Below are 23,014 nucleotides of genomic sequence, written 5' to 3' on the forward strand. Positions count from 1 at the left end.
TTTAGAAAAGTTGATAGAGCCTAGTCTCTATCACATTGAGACTAGGCTCAATGTGACATTGATACTGACATTAACCGTGGCATCTCGCCTAAACAGCGGTAAAAGTACTGGTATTAACCGTGGCATCTCGCCCAAACAGTGGCATTAACCGTGGCACCGCAGCGGTGCCACAAAAAGTGTCACTTCTCGCTGCCAGTGCCACAAATCGGACCTGCTGTCTCTCCAGAGACGATCAGCTGCAGTCAATTCCAGCCATTTTCAGTACAAAAAATCGCTAATATTCTATTTGTAAATAAAAAAATATGACGAGAAATACAGGGAATATTGGACGCGCATCGCGAGGTGTATTTCCTTTAAAACGACCGATTCGTGGATTATATACCGACTTCAAGACATGTTCTGGACAAAATAGTTTACTGGCTTGTGTCGTCTGGATGTCCAAGGTTAGATTATGGCCGTTTTTTGTGGAATATTTTCATCTGTGTGTAATAATGAACCCGGAAATGTGAGTCGCGCTGTGTACGTTAAAGCCGTGTACAGAGAACGGATGGATGAATATTTGTTGTTTGTCGGACAGATGTGTTTATATTATCCGCTGTGGTAATCACATCTGAAAGTGGTTTATACCGGCGGATTCATGAGAATCTAAGCTTTCCATCGGCGTATAATGTTTATATAATCACGTTTGCAGCCTTCGGACATTCTTCAAATTCCTATGCAAATTAGTAAGTGTACCGCCGGCGGTACACTGAAGTTTAACGGGTTAAAAATGCTCGAGTTTGCGCTGCAAACTCCCAGCGCAAACTATATACTCCCAGTCCCGCTTGACTTCTCGCTCAGCTTTTGCCTCCAGCATAAGCCCCGGCCACAAAAAACGTCACAATGTTTGTAAACAAATAAAGGGTCTATTGTCCCCATCAGACGCCATGGTCTCTCCGACGGGCAGCTTCACTCTTCAGCCCAATGACACGGTGAAGTATAACGCTGTGCGGACGCGTTCATATGATTGGCTGAACAGTACACCCACCCCCACGTGGGGTGAGTTTTTGTGATTGGCTGAAAGGAGGGAGACATCTGATTGGCTACAGAAACTTCCGTGTTGAAAAAAATGCATTTGTGGATCGAGCTGACGGCAGAGCAGTCTCAAAAAAGATTCACACACAAAAGCAGTTTGTGAATGCAGAAATACATTTGTGAACTTTCTTAATTTATTTGTGGATTGCAGTTTACATTTGTGAACCCCAGTTCACATGTGTGAATTCTTCTGTGTGCATTTGTGGATTGCAGTTTACATTTGTGAATTCTTCTGTGTGCATTTGTGAATTATGAGACTGTTCTAACTCCATACTGCACTGTTTGACTCAGGGGCAGTTTTAGACTTTCAGCTCTAGGGGTGCTTAGCACCTGGTTGGGCGCGGGGGGCACACATCTGACCAATGTTAAGCGACGGCTCACCCAGCTCTTCTGCATTCATAACAGAGCTCAGTCATTCTCTTAGATACTATTTGTTGGTTCAAGAAACAGTCAAAATAGTCCTTCTCAAAATGCTGACCGTTTGAAGTTTGATTTTTTAAAATATGTCTGCTAGCAATTGAGTTAACGCCACAAAATAAACATTTGAACACATGCAGTAACGTCGCTCGTGTTCTGTGCTTTGCCCCCCAAACCTTACCTGAAGCTTTTGCCGGAGTTTTCTTGGAAAAAAATGCCCTAATATCCATTGTGACGGTCAGCCTACAAACAACACATTGATAAAACAATGATATGGCATCAGTGTGAAATTACAATAGCCTTTTTTCACCTTCATGTTTGACATGCCATAAGCATTGCTTGCTTCATTTTGTGATTTGTGAGGCTAAATGAGTAAAATTCGCTAGCTAGAAGGCAAGCTAGCTAGCTGGATTTTTTGTTTAGACAACTCAGGCTTATAAATGCAGATTTCATGGACAAACTTGTGAGTTCACTTCAGGGTATAAATACCAAGTAAATGTTGCAGTCACCTGCAGTTGCTGGCTCTGTTGGCTAGCCTGTCAATCTCTCTGCCCGATCCATCACACGCACACAGGGGTGGGAGCAGCATTCAGCGCAGCGGCAGAGTAGAGGGGAACTTGCGCTCTCTTAGTGGATCCAACCATTATCCAAAAGGGGGGGGGGGGGGGTCAAATTAGGGAGAACTTTGCCAGATTTTACATTTGGTTTGAAACGGTAAAATAAATAACACTGTTAATAATTATTTCAGCATTTATTATAAACATAAATAAATAACGCCCAATAATTCTAGGGGTGCTTAAAAAAAATTAAGGGGTGCTCAAGCACCCCTGAAAATGGTCTATCTCCGCCCCTGGTTTGACTGCAAGAAAACATTGAGCTGGCTTGCATGAGGCTCAAGTCAAGCAAGTCCAGAAGCATTTCCATCATCCAGGGGAAACTATCAGACCATCACTTTCACATTGGGGATGAGACTATTCCAACTGTCACAGAGAAGCCTGTGAAAAGCCTTGGTCGATGATCTGATACCTCCCATAAAGACAAAGAGCAAGTTGACCAGCTAAGGAGGGAAGTAACCAGCGGCCTAGTGAATATTGATAGAACCCAGTTTCCTGGCAGGCTGAAGCTGTGGTGTATGCAGTCTGGGCTAATTCCATGCCTCAATGTGGCCAATATCTATGCACAGCTTTAAAGTGAATTTTCAGTAAGTACTACACTGTAAGTTTGGCTTATGTGTGTTGTTAGTGACTCAAGAAAAACTGTCAACAAGATTTTTTTTTGTTGCGAATTTGAAAAAAAAAGGTCACGATTTACAATCCGTGTTGTAGACCTGTATTTGTATAAAATGCCAAGAAATACAGACAGTAGTACATAGTATAATGTTACATGAAGTGCATTTCAAATTAGGACATTGAAAAGGAAACCAATCAGGAAACACATGGACATGGATTTTGAGTGCAGCTCACACTAGCAGTCAGTCAAAGTCATGAGCTGCATCACGATAAGACACACCTGTCCTTCACTCTCTTTGCCATTAGTGCTTGTTTTATTGCTTCTCTGAATACATTCTCCACATTTTCATTGCATCTGGCAGAGCACTCTAAGTACGCCGCTGCATTTATTTTTCTTCCAGCCTCTTCACCCTGTCAGAATAGAGTTTTATTGCCAAAAAAGGAAATAGAAATGTGTAAGTTTTTGTTTGGTTTTGGCTACATGTCCCCAGCCAAGTTAAAAGGGATGATTTTACTGAATACCTGAGTATACTTGATGTAGTTCTGGCCCAATGACCAGAGCTCCTCTTCCAGGAATTTGTCTGAGCGAAGGTCTGTTTTGCACCCAACAAGAATAATGGGCACTCCAACACAGAAGTGCTTCACCTCAGGGTACCACTGAAAGACATGCAGATATTGTGGTGTTTTTAAGAAGCACTAACTGCAAAATGATTGTAATGCATAGGTGACAATGAACAGTCACATTTTGAGAAACTTAAATAACAAACATTGAAGAGACAATATACAAATACCTTCTGGAAGACATTATGAAAGCTTGAAGGACTCATGACATCGTAGCAGATCAGCACCACATCGACATCACTGTAGCTCAAGGACCGCAAGTAATCATAGTCCTTTATGGCTGGGATTGACAGAATCAAAAATAAACAGTTGAAATTACACACTGCAATATTTTACCATTTTGTACTTTGTAGTAAATTGAAACGACACTAAACCAACAAAAATAAAAACAATAAAAACAATTTCAGGTCATTTTAACCATCACAATGTTAGGATTAAGACAAGAAGCCACGTGGTTGGGTTTCTCTCATGCTGTCCAGGACTGACAGGACACACCCTCCACTGCCTTGACTTACCTGTTCAATGAGGTGACTTCCAAAATGTATGTAAAGAATAAGATCTTACCTGAACAGTCCCAGATGTTTAGTTGAAACTCTTGTCCTTCAAACACTGTATTGGCAACAGTAGACTCAAATACAGTTGGTGTCCAAGACTGAAAATATATGATTTGTATTGTCTGAATTACTAACTTATAATGTTCATTTGAATGATGATATATATATATATATATATATATATATATATATATATATGTTAGTTTTTGCATTAATTGAGTTTTAGACAGTATTCATCTTTTTAAGATGAAATAACAGAAAATACTGAAACAACAATAGTCATGTGTAACTGAGAGTCACAAAGTGTCTTACTTACCTCTGGAAAGACTCCTGTGGTGTAAGTTTTGATCAGTGAGCTTCTCCCACAGAGCCCTTCTCCAACAATAGCAACTTTGAATTCTTTTTGTTCACTTGTGCTTTCCCTGCTGGCTCCTAATCCTTTCTGGGTCATGTTTTCTGAAAAGACAAATAGGAAAGAATGCTTCCAGTTACAGCTGGTTCAGGCAGTGTACATACGCTGTAGAGAGATAATCCAGACAGAAACAGGAACTGTGACTGTAGAAAAAGAAACCCATCATACCCACATATGATGATTTAGTGTTTTCTGATGACAGCTGGTAAAACTATGCATGTAAAATGTATAAGATCAGTTACAGTTGCTACATTTTCATTTGATGCAGGCAGACTGTAAACACCCTTCAGCTAAAGGTGAGAGTCCACACTTTGACTTTATTGTTGTTGCTTTACTTCAGAGACGAGGAAGTTCAGTAACACAACATCACGTGGTTTACTCCAGATTGGACTATTGCATAACTGCGATGGTACAAGACTGAATCTAAACTGTGTGTCGGGTTTGAAAATATGATACTTTGACGCCACCCAGTGTTTCAGCACGCAGCATGCATGTTTGGTCATCCTGTTGGATGGATTTGTCTTCCTCTGGGCTTCTAAGGAAAACAAAGTGTGCACATATCTGTACTACTGAGTGCTGCAAAATAGAGCTAACCATATTGTTTATTTTCTTTTACCTTGTGGTCAGAAGTGTGAACGTACACAGAGAGGCCTGGAAAGTGTTCTCACCAAAACCACCAAATAATAAAAGGATTTGCTGTGGCAGCACAATAGACATAATCTTTACCTTTAATTCAATTGCCAAACATTAGGCCTTTATTCACCTTGATTATTGGTAAATAAATCAATTTACTATAGTGTACTGTAGTATTAACCAAATGATTAAAAGGATATCACTAGGAGTCAAAATAATACAGCAATGAAAATCATTTATGATTTCTACTGTGTGAATACATTTTGTAACTTCAGTGATACCATGATGCATTTCTGGCATTTGATTTTTCTGTTATAACAAATAAACAGTGACATTTACAAAGATATTTATTAATATTGTGAGCAAAGTGATGCATTTACACATTATAAAATGCAGTAAAACAACGTAATACATTTCCTCCTGCTTTTGTAAACCTTGTCTGGAAATCTCCACATACAAAACACAGTAGTATACATTCAACATACCTCCACTATACTTGTAAGTGATGTAAAACATACAATATCAGTATGACAGGCTCATTGCTCTGCTTTATCAGTCACTTATTTAGGATTTACAACAGATGATGCCACTCCTGTGAATCATTTTGTGATATGACAAACAGATTCATGTGTGTTTTTCACTTTGACAGAAATTTCATCACATGGAAAACTCCTGGCATGAAAATGCAGGAAACACTGCTGCAATGAAGCCACATAAAAGTTGCTGTCCTGTAAATTTTGCTTATGTGTGTTGTTAGTGACTCCAGAAGAGAATCGACAAGAATTTTTTGTTTCCAGTTTAAGAATAAAAAAAAATTGTCATGATTTACGATACGTGTTGTAAACTTGTATTTGTGTAAAATGCCAGGAAATACAGACAGTAGTACACAGTATAATTTTACATGAAGTACATCTCAAATTAGAACATCGAATGGGAAACCTCACAAGAAACACAAGGACATGGAGTTTGAGTGCAGCTCACACTAGCAGTCAGTCAAAGTCATGAGCTGCATCACGATACGACACACCTGTCCTCCACTCTCTTTGCCATTAGTGCTTGTTTTATTGCTTCTCTGAATACATTATTCAAATTTTCATTGCATTTGGCAGAGCACTGTAAGTATGCTGCTGCACTGATTTGTCTTGCGGCCTCTTCACCCTGTAGGAATAGAGTTTTATTCCCAAAAATCAAATGTTAAATACAGAAATGTGTCACCTTATGTTTGGTTTTGGCTACATGTCCCCAGCCAGTTAAAGAGATGATTCTACTGAATACCTGAGTATAGTTGATGGGGTTCTGGCCCTGTGACCAGAGTTCCTCTTCCACGTCTTTGTCTGAGCGAAGATCTGTTTTGCACCCAACAAGAATAATGGGCACTCCATCACAGAAGTGCTTCACCTCAGGGTACCACTGAAAGACATGCAGATATTGTGGTATTTTTGAGAAGCACTAACTGCAAAATCTCAGGGCCCCCTCCCCAGTCTCGGCATCTGCCCCGACCTGATCCCCTTTACCTCCCTCGGTTCTCCATCTTTCTATCCTCCCTCTCTCTCCCGCTCACCTCTGGTCACTCTCTGTTCAGCACCACTCCTCCACAGCTGTAGTTAATACACTGATTACATCAGCAGGTATCCCAGACAGCTGCAGATCAGCCACCTGCCTCATCAGTCTCTCCAATAAAGACCGTCTTTTTCATTCCACTCCCTCCCAGATCGTAAACGCAACTCTAGCTGTTAGTTTGCCTAGGCTCCCTACATTTCTGTGTCTCGTGTCTTGCCATCTGTTTATGCCTGTTTACTCTGCCTACAGATCACTGACCGCACTGTTGCGATCCTGCCGCAGCCCTGCCTGGTCCAGCCGTAAGCTGGAGAATCTGCCCACAATTGGCTCTGTTCTGCCACTCGCCGACCCGTCCGGATCCACCTCCCTGGAGGACCCGGGACTCCGAACTGCTCCCTCTACCTGGACCACTGGGATTCCCCCCACCTCCTCTGACTTTCCCTTCTGGCAGCGGCCGCTTTCTGCCGTTCCCTCCCTATTGTGAGTTCAGCCTTAGTTTAAGTATAGTTCTGTTCCTAGTTTCCTAGCCTGGCTTTAGTTATTTGTCCTCCACTAGCTTTAGTTTCCATTCGTTGCTTATTTTTAGACTTTTCCATGCCTGCCATATTTATTGTATTTAGTATCTGTGAAATAAATTTGTTACTATAGTTTGATTTGACTCTGCCTGCTCTGTGTGTCCTCCTTTAGGTTCACACCCAGCCCCCTTGACACAAAATGATTGTAATGCATAATGATATTTTGAGAAATTAAAACAAGCATTGAAGAGACAATATATAAATACCTTATGGAAGACATTATTAAAGCTTGTAGGACTCATGACATCGTAGCAGATCAGCACCACATCGACATCACTGTAGCACAGGGGCCGCAAGCGATCACAGCTGTCACTGCCTGATATTGACAGAATCAAAATAAGCAGTTGAAATTATACACTGCTATATTTTACCGTTTTGTGCTTTGTAATGAATCAAAATGAAATTAAATCAACAAAATCATAAACAATTTGTTAAAATAAAAACAAGAAAAACTATCTCAGGTCATTTTAACCATCACAAAGTTAGGATTAAGACAAGAAGCCATGTGATTGGGTTTCTCTCATGCTGTCAAGGACTGACAGGACACACCCTCCACAGCCTTGACTTACCTGTTCAACGAAGTGACTTCCAAAATGTATGTAAAGAATGAGACCTTACCTGAACAGTCCCAAATGTTGAGTTGAAACTGTTGTCCTTCAAACACTGTATTGGCAGCAGCAAAATCGAATACAGTTGGCACACAAAACTGAAAATATGATTTGTATTGTCTTAATTATTAACTTCTAATGTATATTTGAATAATTTTATTTTCTTGGGTTTTGCATTAATTGAATTTTAGACAGGATTCTTCTATTTAAGATGAAATAACAAAATACTAAAACAACAACAGTCATGTGTCACTGAGTCACAAAGTGTTTTACTTACCTCTGGATAGACTCCTGTGGTGTAAGTTTTGATCAAAGAGGTTTTCCCACAGGCAGCATCTCCAACAACAGCAACTTTGAATTCTTTTTGCTCACTTGTTCTTTCCCTCTTGGCTCCTAATCCTTCCTGGGTCATGTTTTCTGAAAAGGCAAACAGGGAAGATAATTCCAGAGATCGCTGGTTGTGGCAGTATACATCCGCTCTAGAGAGATAATCCAGACAGGAACTGTGACTGTAGAAGAAGAAACCCATCATACCCACATATGATGATTTAGTGTTTTCTGATGACAGCTGGTAAAACTATGCATGTAAAATGTGTAAGATCAGTTACAGTTGCTACATTTCATTTGACGCAGGCAGACTGTAAACACCCTTCAGCCAGGCCCGGACTGGCAATTGGGAGAGGCGGGACTTTTCCCAGTGGCCTGCCTCCTTATTGGCCTGCCTGGACAGGCCAGCCACGGACTGGCAGGCCAATGAAAAAAGTTGATCGGCTTTTGGCAGACAGGCCAGAGACAGCAGCGCTGGAAGCCTTACAGAGTACACGCCCACCCTCCTGTCACTCACACAAAGCAAGTGCTCTGAGCTCTAAATCAGAAGGATAGGGATTGGTCAAAGTGACATTTTTGTTAGAAGAAACGTGCCATGATTGGTTAGTTGCTTTATGGCCCGCTCCTTCATAGCGAGAACGGGGAAGCATGCACTGCAGAGCGGTGATATGAGAGTGAGGCGAGAGAGTGGAACATGCGAAGGTTATGGAGCACCCTTACTTCAAGTAAGTTTACAAACGGTCGGTTCTTCTTACAAATGCATCATCAGACTTCAAAGGCCAAAATATAATAAAAAATGATTGGTATATTAATGATTTGCTTGGCTATATTAGAAAACTTTGTTTCATTTTGTCAGTTGCAAGTGACACTTTGCTAAGCCACACCCCGTTGGTTACTGTTGCTACGCCTGTCAAGCTTTCCCTTCTAGAATGAGAAATATGGAGTTTTGAGTGAAATCAATGAGTGTTATTCAAATATCTGAACAGATTCTTCAGATACTTTAGAAAGAAGTAGCCAGAAAAGGTCTCCAGTATGTTTCAGAGAGAAACACATCAAATCAAATGTTGGCAGAGTTAAAGTGAAATCAAAACAATTAAACCAAGAACAACAGTGTTCTTGTGGAGTAGGGTAAGTCGATATGTTCTGTTTAAATTGAAATTAATTTTAATTTGTCTTTCATTCTCGTTGTGTTTGCCCATTTCTATGGTGGCCATTCACAAAATGCTAAAATATATCAGTATGTCAGAACTTGTTTCTGTTACAGGGATGGATGTGCAAAACTAAATAATTGTATTTTTATTGAGGATATTGGATGTATACTGTATTGCTTGTTGTCTACTTAAGATTGTTTCTCTTGAAGCCATGTTTATTTTAAATACTATCACTTTATTTTTTTTTCTATATTATTATTTCCAATTCTTTTAGTTTAGCTATGTTTAGCTGAAATGTGCCACCTGCTGAACTTACTTATTTGGATCACAGCAGGGGGCCTGATCTCACTAAAGTTTGTGTGATTTTGATCCACCTTGTCTGCTTCATTTGATCATTATTGCAGTGTTTTTGAAAACTGATAAATACTTAGTGTAATACTGATGACCATTAAACAATATTTGTAGAGAACTGAATCAAATAATTATTACACCTTTGTTCTTACATGGTGATGGAAATGTAATGCTAATTTTAATACACAAAATATGGTGAGTCTGGCCCAAATAAGCTCCACAGGTGTCAGGTGGGTTGCAGGAAGCCTGAAACGTTTGAGACCCCCTCTTCAGGTAGAATAGGCAGTTGACTTACAATTTTCAGTTATAAAATGAACATTGGTGTTTGCATATACTATTAGCTATGACCAGCTGACATCTAAATGATTTGCTGACATAATAATATATATATTTTTAATTCCACATGTTATATAAATAATAGGAAAAGGAAAACATTGGAAAATTGGTGAGGGTAGTGAAGAGATTACAGAAAAGTACTGGACTGTATGGAGCTGTCGTTATGGTTGTGTTTAATAGACTTACTGTCTGTTTAGTAGTGTTGTAATTCCTATAACATAACTGTAAAAGGCATATTTTTGGAAGGGAAAAAAACCAAAATTTTGGTACATTATCTGAAGTGACACAACCCTTGCGGTGGCGGAAGTGGCCTGACTGATTGGAAATCTCCCGGCCTGAATTTCTTTCCCAGTCCGGCCCTGTTCAGGCATCTCGTTGGGTGGTCGGAGGACAGCGATTAAGACCTGGACTGAGGCTGCCGTCAATCAGAGCCTACAGTACGTGGATGACCTCACAAGACTCACCACAATCAAGGCCTGCACTGTTCGACTGCTGAGTAAGCTGCAAGAAACATCGAGCTGGCTCACATGAAGCTCAAGCCAAGCAAGTCCAGAAACATTTCCTTCATCCAGGGGAAACTATCAGACCATCCCTTTCACATTGGGGATGAGACTATTCCAACTGTCACGGAGAAGCCTGTGAAACGCATTGGCCAATTGTCTGATATCTCCCTCAAAGACCAAGAGAAAGTAGATCAGCTCAGGAAAGAAGTAACCAGCAGCCTAGTGAATATTGATGGAACCCAGTTTCCTGGCAGGCTGAAGCTGTGGTGTATGCAGTCTGGTCGACTTCCATGCCTCATGTGGCCACTTACCCTGTATGAAGTACCAGTGTCTGAGGTGGAAAAGCTGGAGAGACTGGTTAGCTTCTACACAAGGAAATGGCTTGGCCTTCCCAGGTGCCTCAGCAGTATTGGGCTCTATGGCAAAGGAATTCTAGATCTGCCCATCTCCATCCTATCTGAGGAGTACAAGTGCATAAAAGTAAGAATGGAGATGATGCTGCATGATTCAAGCAATCCAATCATAACTCAAGCTGCCACAAAGTTGGCAACTGGGGTCAAAGTGGATCCCATCAGTGGCAACAGAGCAGGCAAAGGCAGCACTCAGACATAGGGACATTGTAGGTCAAGTGCAGCAGGGAAGAGGTGGTGTTGGCCTTGGGGCCAGCACCACATCCTGGAAAGAGGCCACTCCATCCCAAAGATACAAGCCTCTGCTGCAGGAAGTACGACGGCAGGAGGAAGTAGACAGGTGTGCAACAGGTGTACAACAGCCCCTGGTGAAGCAAGGGCAGTCTGCTTCCTCCTGCCAGGCATGGGAACAAGTAGAAGATCTCTTGCAAGAGAATAGAAATAGAATCAGAATCAGAATCAGAATATTTATTGTCATTGTCACAAGGACAACGAAATTACGCTCGGAGCATCAATACAACAGAGTTGATAAGTGCAAAAAAAAGACCTCACAGTAATAAATATCATAAATAGTCCAGTACTCACAATAATAAATACTAAATACCGTAAATCACCCAGTGCAACAAAGACATAACCGTTGGGAAAGAAGGATCACGAGAGAGGGGGGTGGTGAATAGTGACATTCTGCAACTATGCAAACCAGATCAGATTTATAATTGGTGGGTGTGGTTATTGACCGTGAGAATGGGGAGCAGAGAGGGGAGAGGGGCAGAGTTGAGTAGCCTAAAGTAGAATGTGCTTTATTGTCATTATACAGTGTACAATGAAATGGAAAGTTTCTCCTTTTCAGTGCATAGAAATCTTAAGAAATATTTAGCAGTCTATTTACAAATATACATATATGTGAATATAATAGCAATTGAATGAGGTAGTGGTGTATATTGCACGTTTCACATTATATTGCTGGCTGGGTGTGACACATGAGACATGTGAGAGTTGAGGGTGGTGATGGCTCTCAGAAAGAAACCATTTTTAAGTCTGTTTGTCCTCACTTTAATGCATCTGTAGCGCCTTCCAGAGGGCAACAGATCAAAAAGGTGAGAACCAGGATGTGAACTGTCCTTGATGATATTCTGAGGTCTGCTGAGGCACCAGGTGGAGTAGATGTCCATGAGGGAGGTGAGAGGACAGCCAACATCCTCTGTGCTGCTTTGACTGTCCTCTGAAGCCTTCTGCTCAGCGCAGCTTCCATACCAGGTGGAAACACAGTATATCAGCAGCAGCGTCCTGTCCAGGTTGTTCTTCCTGAGGACTCTCAGAAAGTGTAGCCGCTGCTGAGCCCTTCTTCAAGAGCTGTGGATAAGGAGACATTTAGAGCAAGCTTCACCATCAAGGCGGCCTGTGACGTCCGACCATCACCCAAGAATCTCAACCAATGGTACCGTGAAGACCCTACATGCTCACTCTGCCCAACTCCAACTACACTCAAACACATTTTAGTTGGCTGCAAGACCAGCCTCACTCAAGGCCGTTACACCTGGTGGCACAACCAGGTGCTAAAGTGTTTGACAGTAGCGCTGGAAACGCAGCACATGAGTGTTAACACTCTTTCGTCCATGTCGACCCGATGGCAAGAAACATCATTTGTCCGGGAGGGTGAGGGTCCTCTTGGGCGGACCCTCTTGGTTGCGCAGCGTCCTAGACAGTATGAGAGGGGCTTGTGGATTGGAGGATGCTGGTAGGACCTGGACCAAAAGCTCTGCTTCCCACCTGAGGATCGCAATCCACCAACCTGTGACCAGACCTAGTGGTCAGCATCTCCGGTAGATAGGAGTACGCTTGAAAAGAGGCTTGATAGCCCACAGGATGCTCTCACTCACTGGACCATCCCACAGAGTCTTAAGGGTGCTTTCACCACTACGCCTTTTGGTCCGCTTAAAGCAGACTGGAGTCCGCAACACCTGCAAGTACGGTTCGTTTGGGCTGGTGTGAAAGCAGACCAGATTTTTTTGGTTCAGACTAAAGAACCGGACCGAGACCACCTCCTGAAGGTGGTCTCGGTCCGCTTCTATGTGAACTCCAGTTCGGTTCGCTCCTGGTGAGAACACAAAACCTGTCTCCATTCAGACCGGCTTGATGGCGCAGCAGACTTTTGGTCTATGGGAGCTTCCGTAGCAACCTGCACAGGGAATTTGGGATAACGATAACGTCTTGCAATGCATCTTCTCCGTGCCAAAAACGACTGTGTAATGTTCTTGTACCGAATGCGAGCTTCATGCTGGGAACAACAGCATTATTTGTGCTTGCTGCATAAAGCGATGATACGACTATATGGCAACAAGAATGAACAGGAGAGCATAGTTCATTGTTTATGAATAAACCTCGATCCATGGAATAAACACAGCCTGTTGTTTTCTTCTGGGATTTTCCCTCTTCACATGCTGCGCCAATCAGCGTTCGCCTACGTCATCTAAAACACCTTATTTTTCTGAACAGCGCCGCCAAACGACTGGGGGGAGATATAACATTCGTCGTAGTTGGTTCAACTGCGAAAACACTGGTGTGAATGCGAACCGAACCAGTTGAAATTAGCAACATTGTAACAACTTTTGGGTCCAAACGAACCACTCTAACGGACTAACAGGTGTGAAAGCACCCTAAGGTGTCTCATGCATGCAAGAAGGGATCTCAACATCTAGTCCTACACAACAGAAGCTGCAGCCTGTTAAACTGTAATTAATAGAAGTTCTTGATAACGGGGGGAGAAGTTTCGGAATGAATCTGAATGTGTCAGGGCCCTCTCTCTAGTCCCTGCCTCTGTTCCCACCTGATCCCCCGTTTCTCACCTCCCCTCCCTCTTTCCTTCATTCTTCCTTTTCTACGCTCCTTTTAGTTCTTTTTCTCTCTCTGTTCCCCCCTGCCTTCTCTCTCTGCAGCAGATGTCTGCAATCTTTCTTCAGTCAGCCTCATCAGCTCCATCAGCAGAACTCCGGGCAGCTGCGGTACAGCACACCTGTCCCTCATCACCTACTATAAAAGATGGCTCCACACTCCACTCCCTGCCAGATAGTCGCTTCATCTTCTGAGTTGTCTCAGTTTTGTTTTCTTCTGGGATTTTTCCCTCTTCACATGCTGCGCCAATCAGCGTTCGCCTACGTCATCTAAAACACCTTATTTTTCTGAACAGCGCCGCCAAACGACTGGGGGGAGATATAACATTCATCGTCGTTGGTTCAACTGCGAAAACACTGGTGTGAATGCGAACCGAACCAGTTGAAATTAGCAACATTGTAACAACTTTGGGTACAAACGAACCACTCTAACGGACTAACAGGTGTGAAAGCACCCTCATGCATGCAAGAAGGGATATCAACATCTAGTCCTACACAACAGAAGCTGCAGCCTGTTAAACTGTAATTAATAGAAATTCTTGATAACGGGGGGAGAAGTTTCGGAATGAATCTAATGTGTCAGGGCCCTCTCTCTAGTCCCTGCCTCTGTTCCCACCTGATCCCCCGTTTCTCACCTCCCCTCCCTCTTTCCTTCATTCTTCCTTTTCTATGCTCCTTTTAGTTCTTTTTCTCTCTCTGTTCCCCCTGAATTCTCTCTCTGCAGCAGATGTCTGCAATCTTCAGTCAGCCTCATCAGCTCCATCAGCAGAACTCCGGGCAGCTGCGGTGCAGCACACCTGTCCCTCATCACCTACGATAAAAGATGGCTCCACACTCCACTCCCTGCCAGATAGTCGCTTCATCTTCTGCTGTTAGTGTCTGACTCACACACAGTTCTACTTGAGCTCTCCTGCTTTACCTAAGCTGTACTCTCCTGTGTCCGCAGTTTCCGCTGACCGCGCTGCCCGGTCATTCTTGCCTGCACATAAATTCCTGTACTCACTTCTGGAGAAGGTGTCTTGGATCCTGCCTTCCTCCGCTCTGTTCTCCCTGCCCTGCCTCGGGCTCCCCTGCCACACCCTCCAGGAGGATCGGATCCAACCTGGCTGCTTCCCCAGGACTTCCGCAGCGGCGAGTACCTTTGGGCTGCTGGCCTCCATGAGCCTGCCCGCCCCCTGCCCAGCCCTTTAGTGAGTTTTAGTTAGTTTATTCCTGGCTTTAGTTACGTTGTTATTTAGCTCCTCAGTTTAGTTCCTCCATCCCCATTTGGTTCTTCCTGTTTGATATAATTTGTGTTTAAATAAATCCTGATTTTTCCACCTGATCCTTGCCGTGTGTCTGTGTTCTCAGCTTGGGTTCACCACTGTGCCGTGACAGAATGAGCATTCCCTGCAGGCTCTGTCCTGGAGGAAACTCTACTTGAGTCGAGCCAAACTCAAAGCCACCAGCCGCACTTGGGCTCTGCTGTCCAGCTTTGCTATGGTGAGTTAGTTTTGACTTCAGTTACACGTTGTGAATGTTTTTGTGACTTGGATAAAAACATCCATCCATTCTCTATACACCGCTTTATCCTCACTAGGGTCGCGGGGGGTGCTGGAGCCTATCTCAGCTGACTCGGGCGAAGGCAGGGGACACCCTGGACAGGTCGCCAGTCTGTCGCAGGGCTGGATAAGAACATACCTTCATCATAACTTAATGTATTCTAGGCTTGAAATTTCAAGGTTACTTCACATGGGCTCTTATGGGTACTTTGATGATCCATTTTCTATGGCAAATACTGATTTCAGAGATAAAGTTACTCCATAGGAGAGAATAATAAGTTGCTGTTTAGGAGTAAATGACAGTAAAAAGTAAATCAATCATCAAACATGTCTTGTAAAATTGTCAATAAAAGAATGCACATCAGATCAATGTTTGAATGTGGACTGAACTTTATTTTTCTTTCTCTCTTTTTAAGTTAAAAAATACTGTTAACCCTGTAAAATGGTTACTGATTTACCAAAAAAGTGCTACCTGTACTGTTACAATGCATGAACACGTTGGAAATGTGTGTAAGTTTGTATGTTTTGTACTTTTCATAGTTTACAAGCTTGAGCATGTTCACACATTAGGTTACAGATTTTTTAAAGTGTGGATATGGGTTGTGTGTTCATTGTCCTGTGGCACATTGCTGAATAATTTTACTTGGGTTTTGTCATTTTCTTTGACTTTACTGTAACATTGGTACATAATAGTATCATTACAACATGATGCATTACATCCCTGAATTTGGTCCCTAAAATGCTCTTTCATAACATGAACATGCATTTTTTGAGAATATATACATGTTTGATATCAACTTTTGGTCAATATTTGACATTTTTATCAAGTGACTTTGAATTAACTGAATGCTTATGTCTTTGTTTTACTCTGTCATTATTGCAGCATCAATTAAATGAAAGTAGGTTAATTCAGGTAAACTATGCACACGCTGAGACAACTCTGATGGGAAATACCACATGTGCCTTTTTTATTATATGTGCTGCCTGAGTGAGTGCCCCACATGTGCCTTTTTTAAAAACACAGTGCAAGTGAAGGCATGTTACTTTGATTTATTGTTGTGGTTTATTTATTTAACCAAGTAAATGTTACTGTATATAGAGAGGTTGTAATGCTTTTGTCTATGCACAGCTTTAAAGTGAATTTTCAGTAAATACTGTAAGTTTTGCTTATGTGTGTTGTTAGTGACTCATGAAAAACAGTCAAGAATTTTTGTTGCCAGTTTGAGAATAAAAAAAAATTGTCATGATTTGTGAGATGTTTTGCAAACTTTTATGTCAGGAAATACAGATAGTAGTACACAGTATAATCTTACATGAAGTGTATCTCAAATTAGGACATCAAAAGGAAAACCAATCAGGAAATACATGGACATGGAGTGTGAGTGCAGCTCACACATCAAAGTCATGAGCTGCATCACAATAAGGCACACCCACTCTCACGATTTCTGACTCTGTCCTTCACTCTCTTCGCCATTAGTGCTTGTTTTGTTGCTTCTCTGAATACATTCTCCACATTTTCATTGCATCTGGCAGAGCACTCTAAGTACGCCGCTGCATTTATTTTTCTTCCAGCCTCTTCACCCTGTCAGAATAGAGTTTTATTGCCAAAAAAGGAAATAGAAATGTATAAGTTTTTGTTTGGTTTTGGCTACATGTCCCCAGCCAAGTTAAAAGGGATGATTTTACTGAATACCTGAGTATACTTGATGTAGTTCTGGCCCAATGACCAGAGCTCCTCTTCCAGGAATTTGTCTGAGCGAAGGTCTGTTTTGCACCCAACAAGAATAATGGGCACCCCAACACAGAAGTGCTTCACCTCAGGATACCACTGAAAGACATGCAGATATTGTGGTGTTTTTAAGAAGCACTAACTGCAAAATGATTGTAATGCATAGGTGACAATGAACAGTCACATTTTGAGAAACTTAAATAACAAACATTGAAGAGACAATATACAAATACCTTCTGGAAGACATTATGAAAGCTTGAAGGACTCATGACATCGTAGCAGATCAGCACCACATCGACATCACTGTAGCTCAAGGGCCGCAAGCGATCATAGTCCTTTATGGCTGGTATTGACAGAATCAAAAATAAACAGTTGAAATTACACACTGCAATATTTTACCATTTTGTACTTTGTAGTAAATTGAAACGACACTAAACCAACAAAAATAAAAACAATAAAAACAATTTCAGGTCATTTTAACCATCACAATGTTAGGATTAAGACAAGAAGCCACGTGGTTGGGTTTCTCTCATGCTGTCCAGGACTGACAGGACACACCCTCCACTGCCTTGACTTACCTGTTCAATGAGGTGACTTCCAAAATGTATGTAAAGAATGAGACCTTACCTGAACAGTCCAAGATGTTTAGTTGAAACTCTTGTCCTTCAAACACTGTATTGGCAACAGTAGACTCAAATACAGTTGGTGTCCAATACTGAAAATATATGATTTGTATTGTCTGAATTACTAACTTATAATGTTCATTTGAATGATGATATATATATATATATATATATATATATATATATATATATATATATATATATATATATTTGTTAGTTTTGCATTAATTGAGTTTTAGACAGTATTCATCTTTTTAAGATGAAATAACAGAAAATACTGAAACAACAATAGTCATGTGTAACAGAGAGTCACAAAGTGTCTTACTTACCTCTGGAAAGACTCCTGTGGTGTAAGTTTTGATCAGTGAGTTTCTCCCACAGAGCCCTTCTCCAACAATAGCAACTTTGAATTCTTTTTGTTCACTTGTGCTTTCCCTGCTGGCTCCTGATCCTTTCTGGGTCATGTTTTCTGAAAAGACAAATAGGGAAGAATGCTTCCAGTTACAGCTGGTTCAGGCAGTGTACATACGCTGTAGAGAGATAATCCAGACAGAAACAGGAACTGTGACTGTAGAAAAAGAAACCCATCATACCCACATATGATGATTTAGTGTTTTCTGATGACAGCTAGTAAAACTAAGCATGTAAAATGTATAAGATCAGTTACAGTTGCTACATTTTCATTTGATGCAGGCAGACTGTAAACACCCTTCAGCTAAAGGTGAGAGTCCACACTTTGACTTTATTGTTGTTGCTTTACTTCAGAGACGAGGAAGTTCAGTAACACAACATCACGTGGTTTACTCCAGATTGGACTATTGCATAACTACGATGGTACAAGACTGAATCTAAACTGTGTGTAGGGTTTGAAAATATGATACTTTGACGCCACCCAGTGTTTCAGCACGCAGCATGCATGTTTGGTCATCCTGTTGGATGGATTTGTCTTCCTCTGGGCTTCTAAGGAAAACAAAGTGTGCACATATCTGTACTACTGAGTGCTGCAAAATAGAGCTAACCATATTGTTTATTTTCTTTTACCTTGTGGTCAGAAGTGTGAACGTACACAGAGAGGCCTGGAAAGTGTTCTCACCAAAACCACCAAATAATAAAAGGATTTGCTGTGGCAGCACAATAGACATAATCTTTACCTTTAATTCAATTGCCAAACATTAGGCCTTTATTCACCTTGATTATTGGTAAATAAATCAATTTACTATAGTGTACTGTAGTATTAACCAAATGATTAAAAGGATATCACTAGGAGTCAAAATAATACAGCAATGAAAATCATTTATGATTTCTACCTTGTGAATACATTTTGTAACTTCAGTGATACCATGATGCATTTCTGGCATTTGATTTTTCTGTTATAACAAATAAACAGTGACATTTACAAAGATATTTATTAATATTGTGAGCAAAGTGATGCATTTACACATTATAAAATGCAGTAAAACAATGTAATACATTTCCTCCTGCTTTTGTAAACCTTGTCTGGAAATCTCCACATACAAAACACAGTAGTATACATTCAACATACCTCCACTATACTTGTAAGTGATATAAAACATACAATATCAGTATGACAGGCTCATTGCTCTGCTTTATAAGTCACTAATTTAGGATTTACAACAAATGATGCCACTCCTGTGAATCATTTTGTGACATGACAAACAGATTCATGTGTGTTTTTCACTTTGACAGAAATTTCATCACATGGAAAACTCCTGGCATGAAAATGCAGGAAACACTGCTGCAATGAAGCCACATAAAAGTTGCTGTCCTGTAAATTTTGCTTATGTGTGTTGTTAGTGACTCCAGAAGAGAATCGACAAGAATTTTTTGTTTCCAGTTTAAGAATAAAAAAAATTGTCATGATTTACGATACGTGTTGTAAACTTGTATTTGTGTAAAATGCCAGGAAATACAGACAGTAGTACACAGTATAATTTTACATGAAGTACATCTCAAATTAGAACATCGAATGGGAAACCTCACAAGAAACACAAGGACATGGAGTTTGAGTGCAGCTCACACTAGCAGTCAGTCAAAGTCATGAGCTGCATCACGATACGACACACCTGTCCTCCACTCTCTTTGCCATTAGTGCTTGTTTTATTGCTTCTCTGAATACATTATTCAAATTTTCATTGCATTTGGCAGAGCACTGTAAGTATGCTGCTGCACTGATTTGTCTTGCGGCCTCTTCACCCTGTAGGAATAGAGTTTTATTCCCAAAAATCAAATGTTAAATACAGAAATGTGTCACCTTATGTTTGGTTTTGGCTACATGTCCCCAGCCAGTTAAAGAGATGATTCTACTGAATACCTGAGTATAGTTGATGGGGTTCTGGCCCTGTGACCAGAGTTCCTCTTCCACGTCTTTGTCTGAGCGAAGATCTGTTTTGCACCCAACAAGAATAATGGGCACTCCATCACAGAAGTGCTTCACCTCAGGGTACCACTGAAAGACATGCAGATATTGTGGTATTTTTGAGAAGCACTAACTGCAAAATCTCAGGGCCCCCTCCCCAGTCTCGGCATCTGCCCCCACCTGATCCCCTTTACCTCCCTCAGTTCTCCATCTTTCTATCCTCCCTCTCTCTCCCGCTCACCTCTGGTCACTCTCTGTTCAGCACCACTCCTCCACAGCTGTAGTTAATACACTGATTACATCAGCAGGTATCCCAGACAGCTGCAGATCAGCCACCTGCCTCATCAGTCTCTCCAATAAAGACCGTCTTTTTCATTCCACTCCCTCCCAGATCGTAAACGCAACTCTAGCTGTTAGTTTGCCTAGGCTCCCTACATTTCTGTGTCTCGTGTCTTGCCATCTGTTTATGCCTGTTTACTCTGCCTACAGATCACTGACCGCACTGTTGCGATCCTGCCGCAGCCCTGCCTGGTCCAGCCGTAAGCTGGAGAATCTGCCCACAATTGGCTCTGTTCTGCCACTCGCCGACCCGTCCGGATCCACCTCCCTGGAGGACCCGGGACTCCGAACTGCTCCCTCTACCTGGACCACTGGAATTCCCCCCACCTCCTCTGACTTTCCCTTCTGGCAGCCGCCGCTTTCTGCCGTTCCCTCCCTATTGTGAGTTCAGCCTTAGTTTAAGTATAGTTCTGTTCCTAGTTTCCAAGCCTGGCTTTAGTTATTTGTCCTCCACTAGCTTTAGTTTCCATTCGTTGCTTATTTTTAGACTTTTCCATGCCTGCCATATTTATTGTATTTAGTATCTGTGAAATAAGTTTGTTACTATAGTTTGATTTGACTCTGCCTGCTCTGTGTGTCCTCCTTTAGGTTCACACCCAGCCCCCTTGACACAAAATGATTGTAATGCATAATGACATTTTGAGAAATTAAAACAAGCATTGAAGAGACAATATATAAATACCTTATGGAAGACATTATTAAAGCTTGTAGGACTCATGACATCGTAGCAGATCAGCACCACATCGACATCACTGTAGCACAGGGGCCGCAAGCGATCACAGCTGTCACTGCCTGATATTGACAGAATCAAAATAAGCAGTTGAAATTATACACTGCTATATTTTACCGTTTTGTGCTTTGTAATGAATCAAAATGAAATTAAATCAACAAAATCATAAACAATTTGTTAAAATAAAAACAAGAAAAACTATCTCAGGTCATTTTAACCATCACAAAGTTAGGATTAAGACAAGAAGCCATGTGATTGGGTTTCTCTCATGCTGTCAAGGACTGACAGGACACACCCTCCACAGCCTTGACTTACCTGTTCAACGAAGTGACTTCCAAAATGTATGTAAAGAATGAGACCTTACCTGAACAGTCCCAAATGTTGAGTTGAAACTGTTGTCCTTCAAACACTGTATTGGCAGCAGCAAAATCGAATACAGTTGGCACACAAAACTGAAAATATGATTTGTATTGTCTTAATTATTAACTTCTAATGTATATTTGAATAATTTTATTTTCTTGGGTTTTGCATTAATTGAATTTTAGACAGGATTCTTCTATTTAAGATGAAATAACAAAATACTGAAACAACAGTCATGTGTAACTGAGTCACAAAGTGTTTTACTTACCTCTGGATAGACTCCTGTGGTGTAAGTTTTGATCAGAGGTTTTCCCACAGGCAGCATCTCCAACAACAGCAACTTTGAATTCTTTTTGCTCACTTGTTCTTTCCCTCCTGGCTCGTAATCCTTCCTGGGTCATGTTTTCTGAAAAGGCAAACAGGGAAGATAATTCCAGAGATCGCTGGTTGTGGCAGTATACATCCGCTCTAGAGAGATAATCCAGACAGGAACTGTGACTGTAGAAGAAGAAACCCATCATACCCACATATGATGATTTAGTGTTTTCTGATGACAGCTGGTAAAACTATGCATGTAAAATGTGTAAGATCAGTTACAGTTGCTACATTTTCATTTGACGCAGGCAGACTGTAAACACCCTTCAGCCAGGCCCGGACTGGCAATTGGGAGAGGCGGGACTTTTCCCAGTGGCCTGCCTCCTTATTGGCCTGCCTGGACAGGCCAGCCACGGACTGGCAGGCCAATGAAAAAAAGTTGATCGGCTTTTTGGCAGACAGGCCAGAGACAGCAGCGCTGGAAGCCTTACAGAGTACACGCCCACCCTCCTGTCACTCACACAAAGCAAGTGCTCTGAGCTCTAAATCAGAAGGATAGGGATTGGTCAAAGTGACATTTTTGTTAGAAGAAACGTGCCATGATTGGTTAGTTGCTTTATGGCCCGCCCCTTCATAGCGAGAACGGGGAAGCATGCACTGCAGAGCGGTGATATGAGAGTGAGGCGAGAGAGTGGAACATGCGAAGGTTATGGAGCACCCTTACTTCAAGTAAGTTTACAAACGGTCGGTTCTTCTTACAAATGCATCATCAGACTTCAAAGGCCAAATATAATAAAAAATGATTGGTATATTAATGATTTGCTTGGCTATATTAGAAAACTTTGTTTCATTTTGTCAGTTGCAAGTGACACTTTGCTAAGCCACACCCCGTTGGTTACTGTTGCTACGCCTGTCAAGCTTTCCCTTCTAGAATGAGAAATATGGAGTTTTGAGTGAAATCAATGAGTGTTATTCAAATATCTGAACAGATTCTTCAGATACTTTAGAAAGAAGTAGCCAGAAAAGGTCTCCAGTATGTTTCAGAGAGAAACACATCAAATCAAATGTTGGCAGAGTTAAAGTGAAATCAAAACAATTAAACCAAGAACAACAGTGTTCTTGTGGAGTAGGGTAAGTCGATATGTTCTGTTTAAATTGAAATTAATTTTAATTTGTCTTTCATTCTCGTTGTGTTTGCCCATTTCTATGGTGGCCATTCACAAAATGCTAAAATATATCAGTATGTCAGAACTTGTTTCTGTTACAGGGATGGATGTGCAAAACTAAATAATTGTATTTTTATTGAGGATATTGGATGTATACTGTATTGCTTGTTGTCTACTTAAGA

The 23,014-nt window shown here is 41.3% G+C and overlaps 1 protein-coding gene across 5 annotated transcripts; it reads right to left on the reverse strand.

Moving 5' to 3' along the window:
- Positions 1-2,804: 2,804 nt before the first annotated feature.
- Positions 2,805-22,354, reverse strand: LOC110947302 (rho-related GTP-binding protein RhoF-like). Of its 5 annotated transcripts, XR_007943242.1 has the most exons (10): positions 21,875-22,344; positions 21,620-21,757; positions 21,356-21,443; positions 20,944-21,053; positions 19,878-20,012; positions 17,875-18,014; positions 17,550-17,637; positions 17,156-17,265; positions 16,887-17,021; positions 16,441-16,775 (listed from the first exon to the last, which is right to left on the reverse strand). XR_007943242.1 is itself a non-coding variant. In XM_051950936.1 (6 exons), exons 2-6 carry the CDS (start codon positions 4,344-4,346, stop codon positions 2,985-2,987), a joined length of 615 nt encoding a protein of 204 aa, XP_051806896.1. In that variant the 5' UTR covers positions 4,347-4,351; positions 4,476-4,696; the 3' UTR covers positions 2,805-2,984. The 5 variants fall into 5 exon arrangements, 1 of the variants encoding a protein (XP_051806896.1); XR_007943243.1 differs by lacking the exon at positions 16,441-16,775 and adding an exon at positions 3,014-3,131 and having other exon boundaries at positions 20,944-21,443; positions 21,875-22,354; XR_007943244.1 differs by lacking the exon at positions 21,356-21,443 and having other exon boundaries at positions 21,875-22,340.
- Positions 22,355-23,014: the final 660 nt, after the last annotated feature.

Source organism: Acanthochromis polyacanthus, chromosome 7 (genome assembly GCF_021347895.1).
Source record: "Acanthochromis polyacanthus isolate Apoly-LR-REF ecotype Palm Island chromosome 7, KAUST_Apoly_ChrSc, whole genome shotgun sequence".
In the NCBI taxonomy this organism is placed as follows: Eukaryota; Metazoa; Chordata; class Actinopteri; family Pomacentridae; genus Acanthochromis; species Acanthochromis polyacanthus.

Excerpts from the sequence above, each read along its gene's own strand:
- LOC110947302 (XM_051950936.1), bottom strand. The coding sequence starts at position 4,346 with ATGACCCAGAAAGGATTAGGAGCCAGCAGGGAAAGCACAAGTGAACAA. Across the intron at positions 3,622-3,905 it reads AAACATCTGGGACTGTTCAG|CCATAAAGGACTATGATTAC; the intron begins GTAAGATCTTAT and ends TGTCAATCCCAG. Across the intron at positions 3,378-3,511 it reads TTCATAATGTCTTCCAGAAG|TGGTACCCTGAGGTGAAGCA; the intron begins GTATTTGTATAT and ends CATGTCTTTCAG.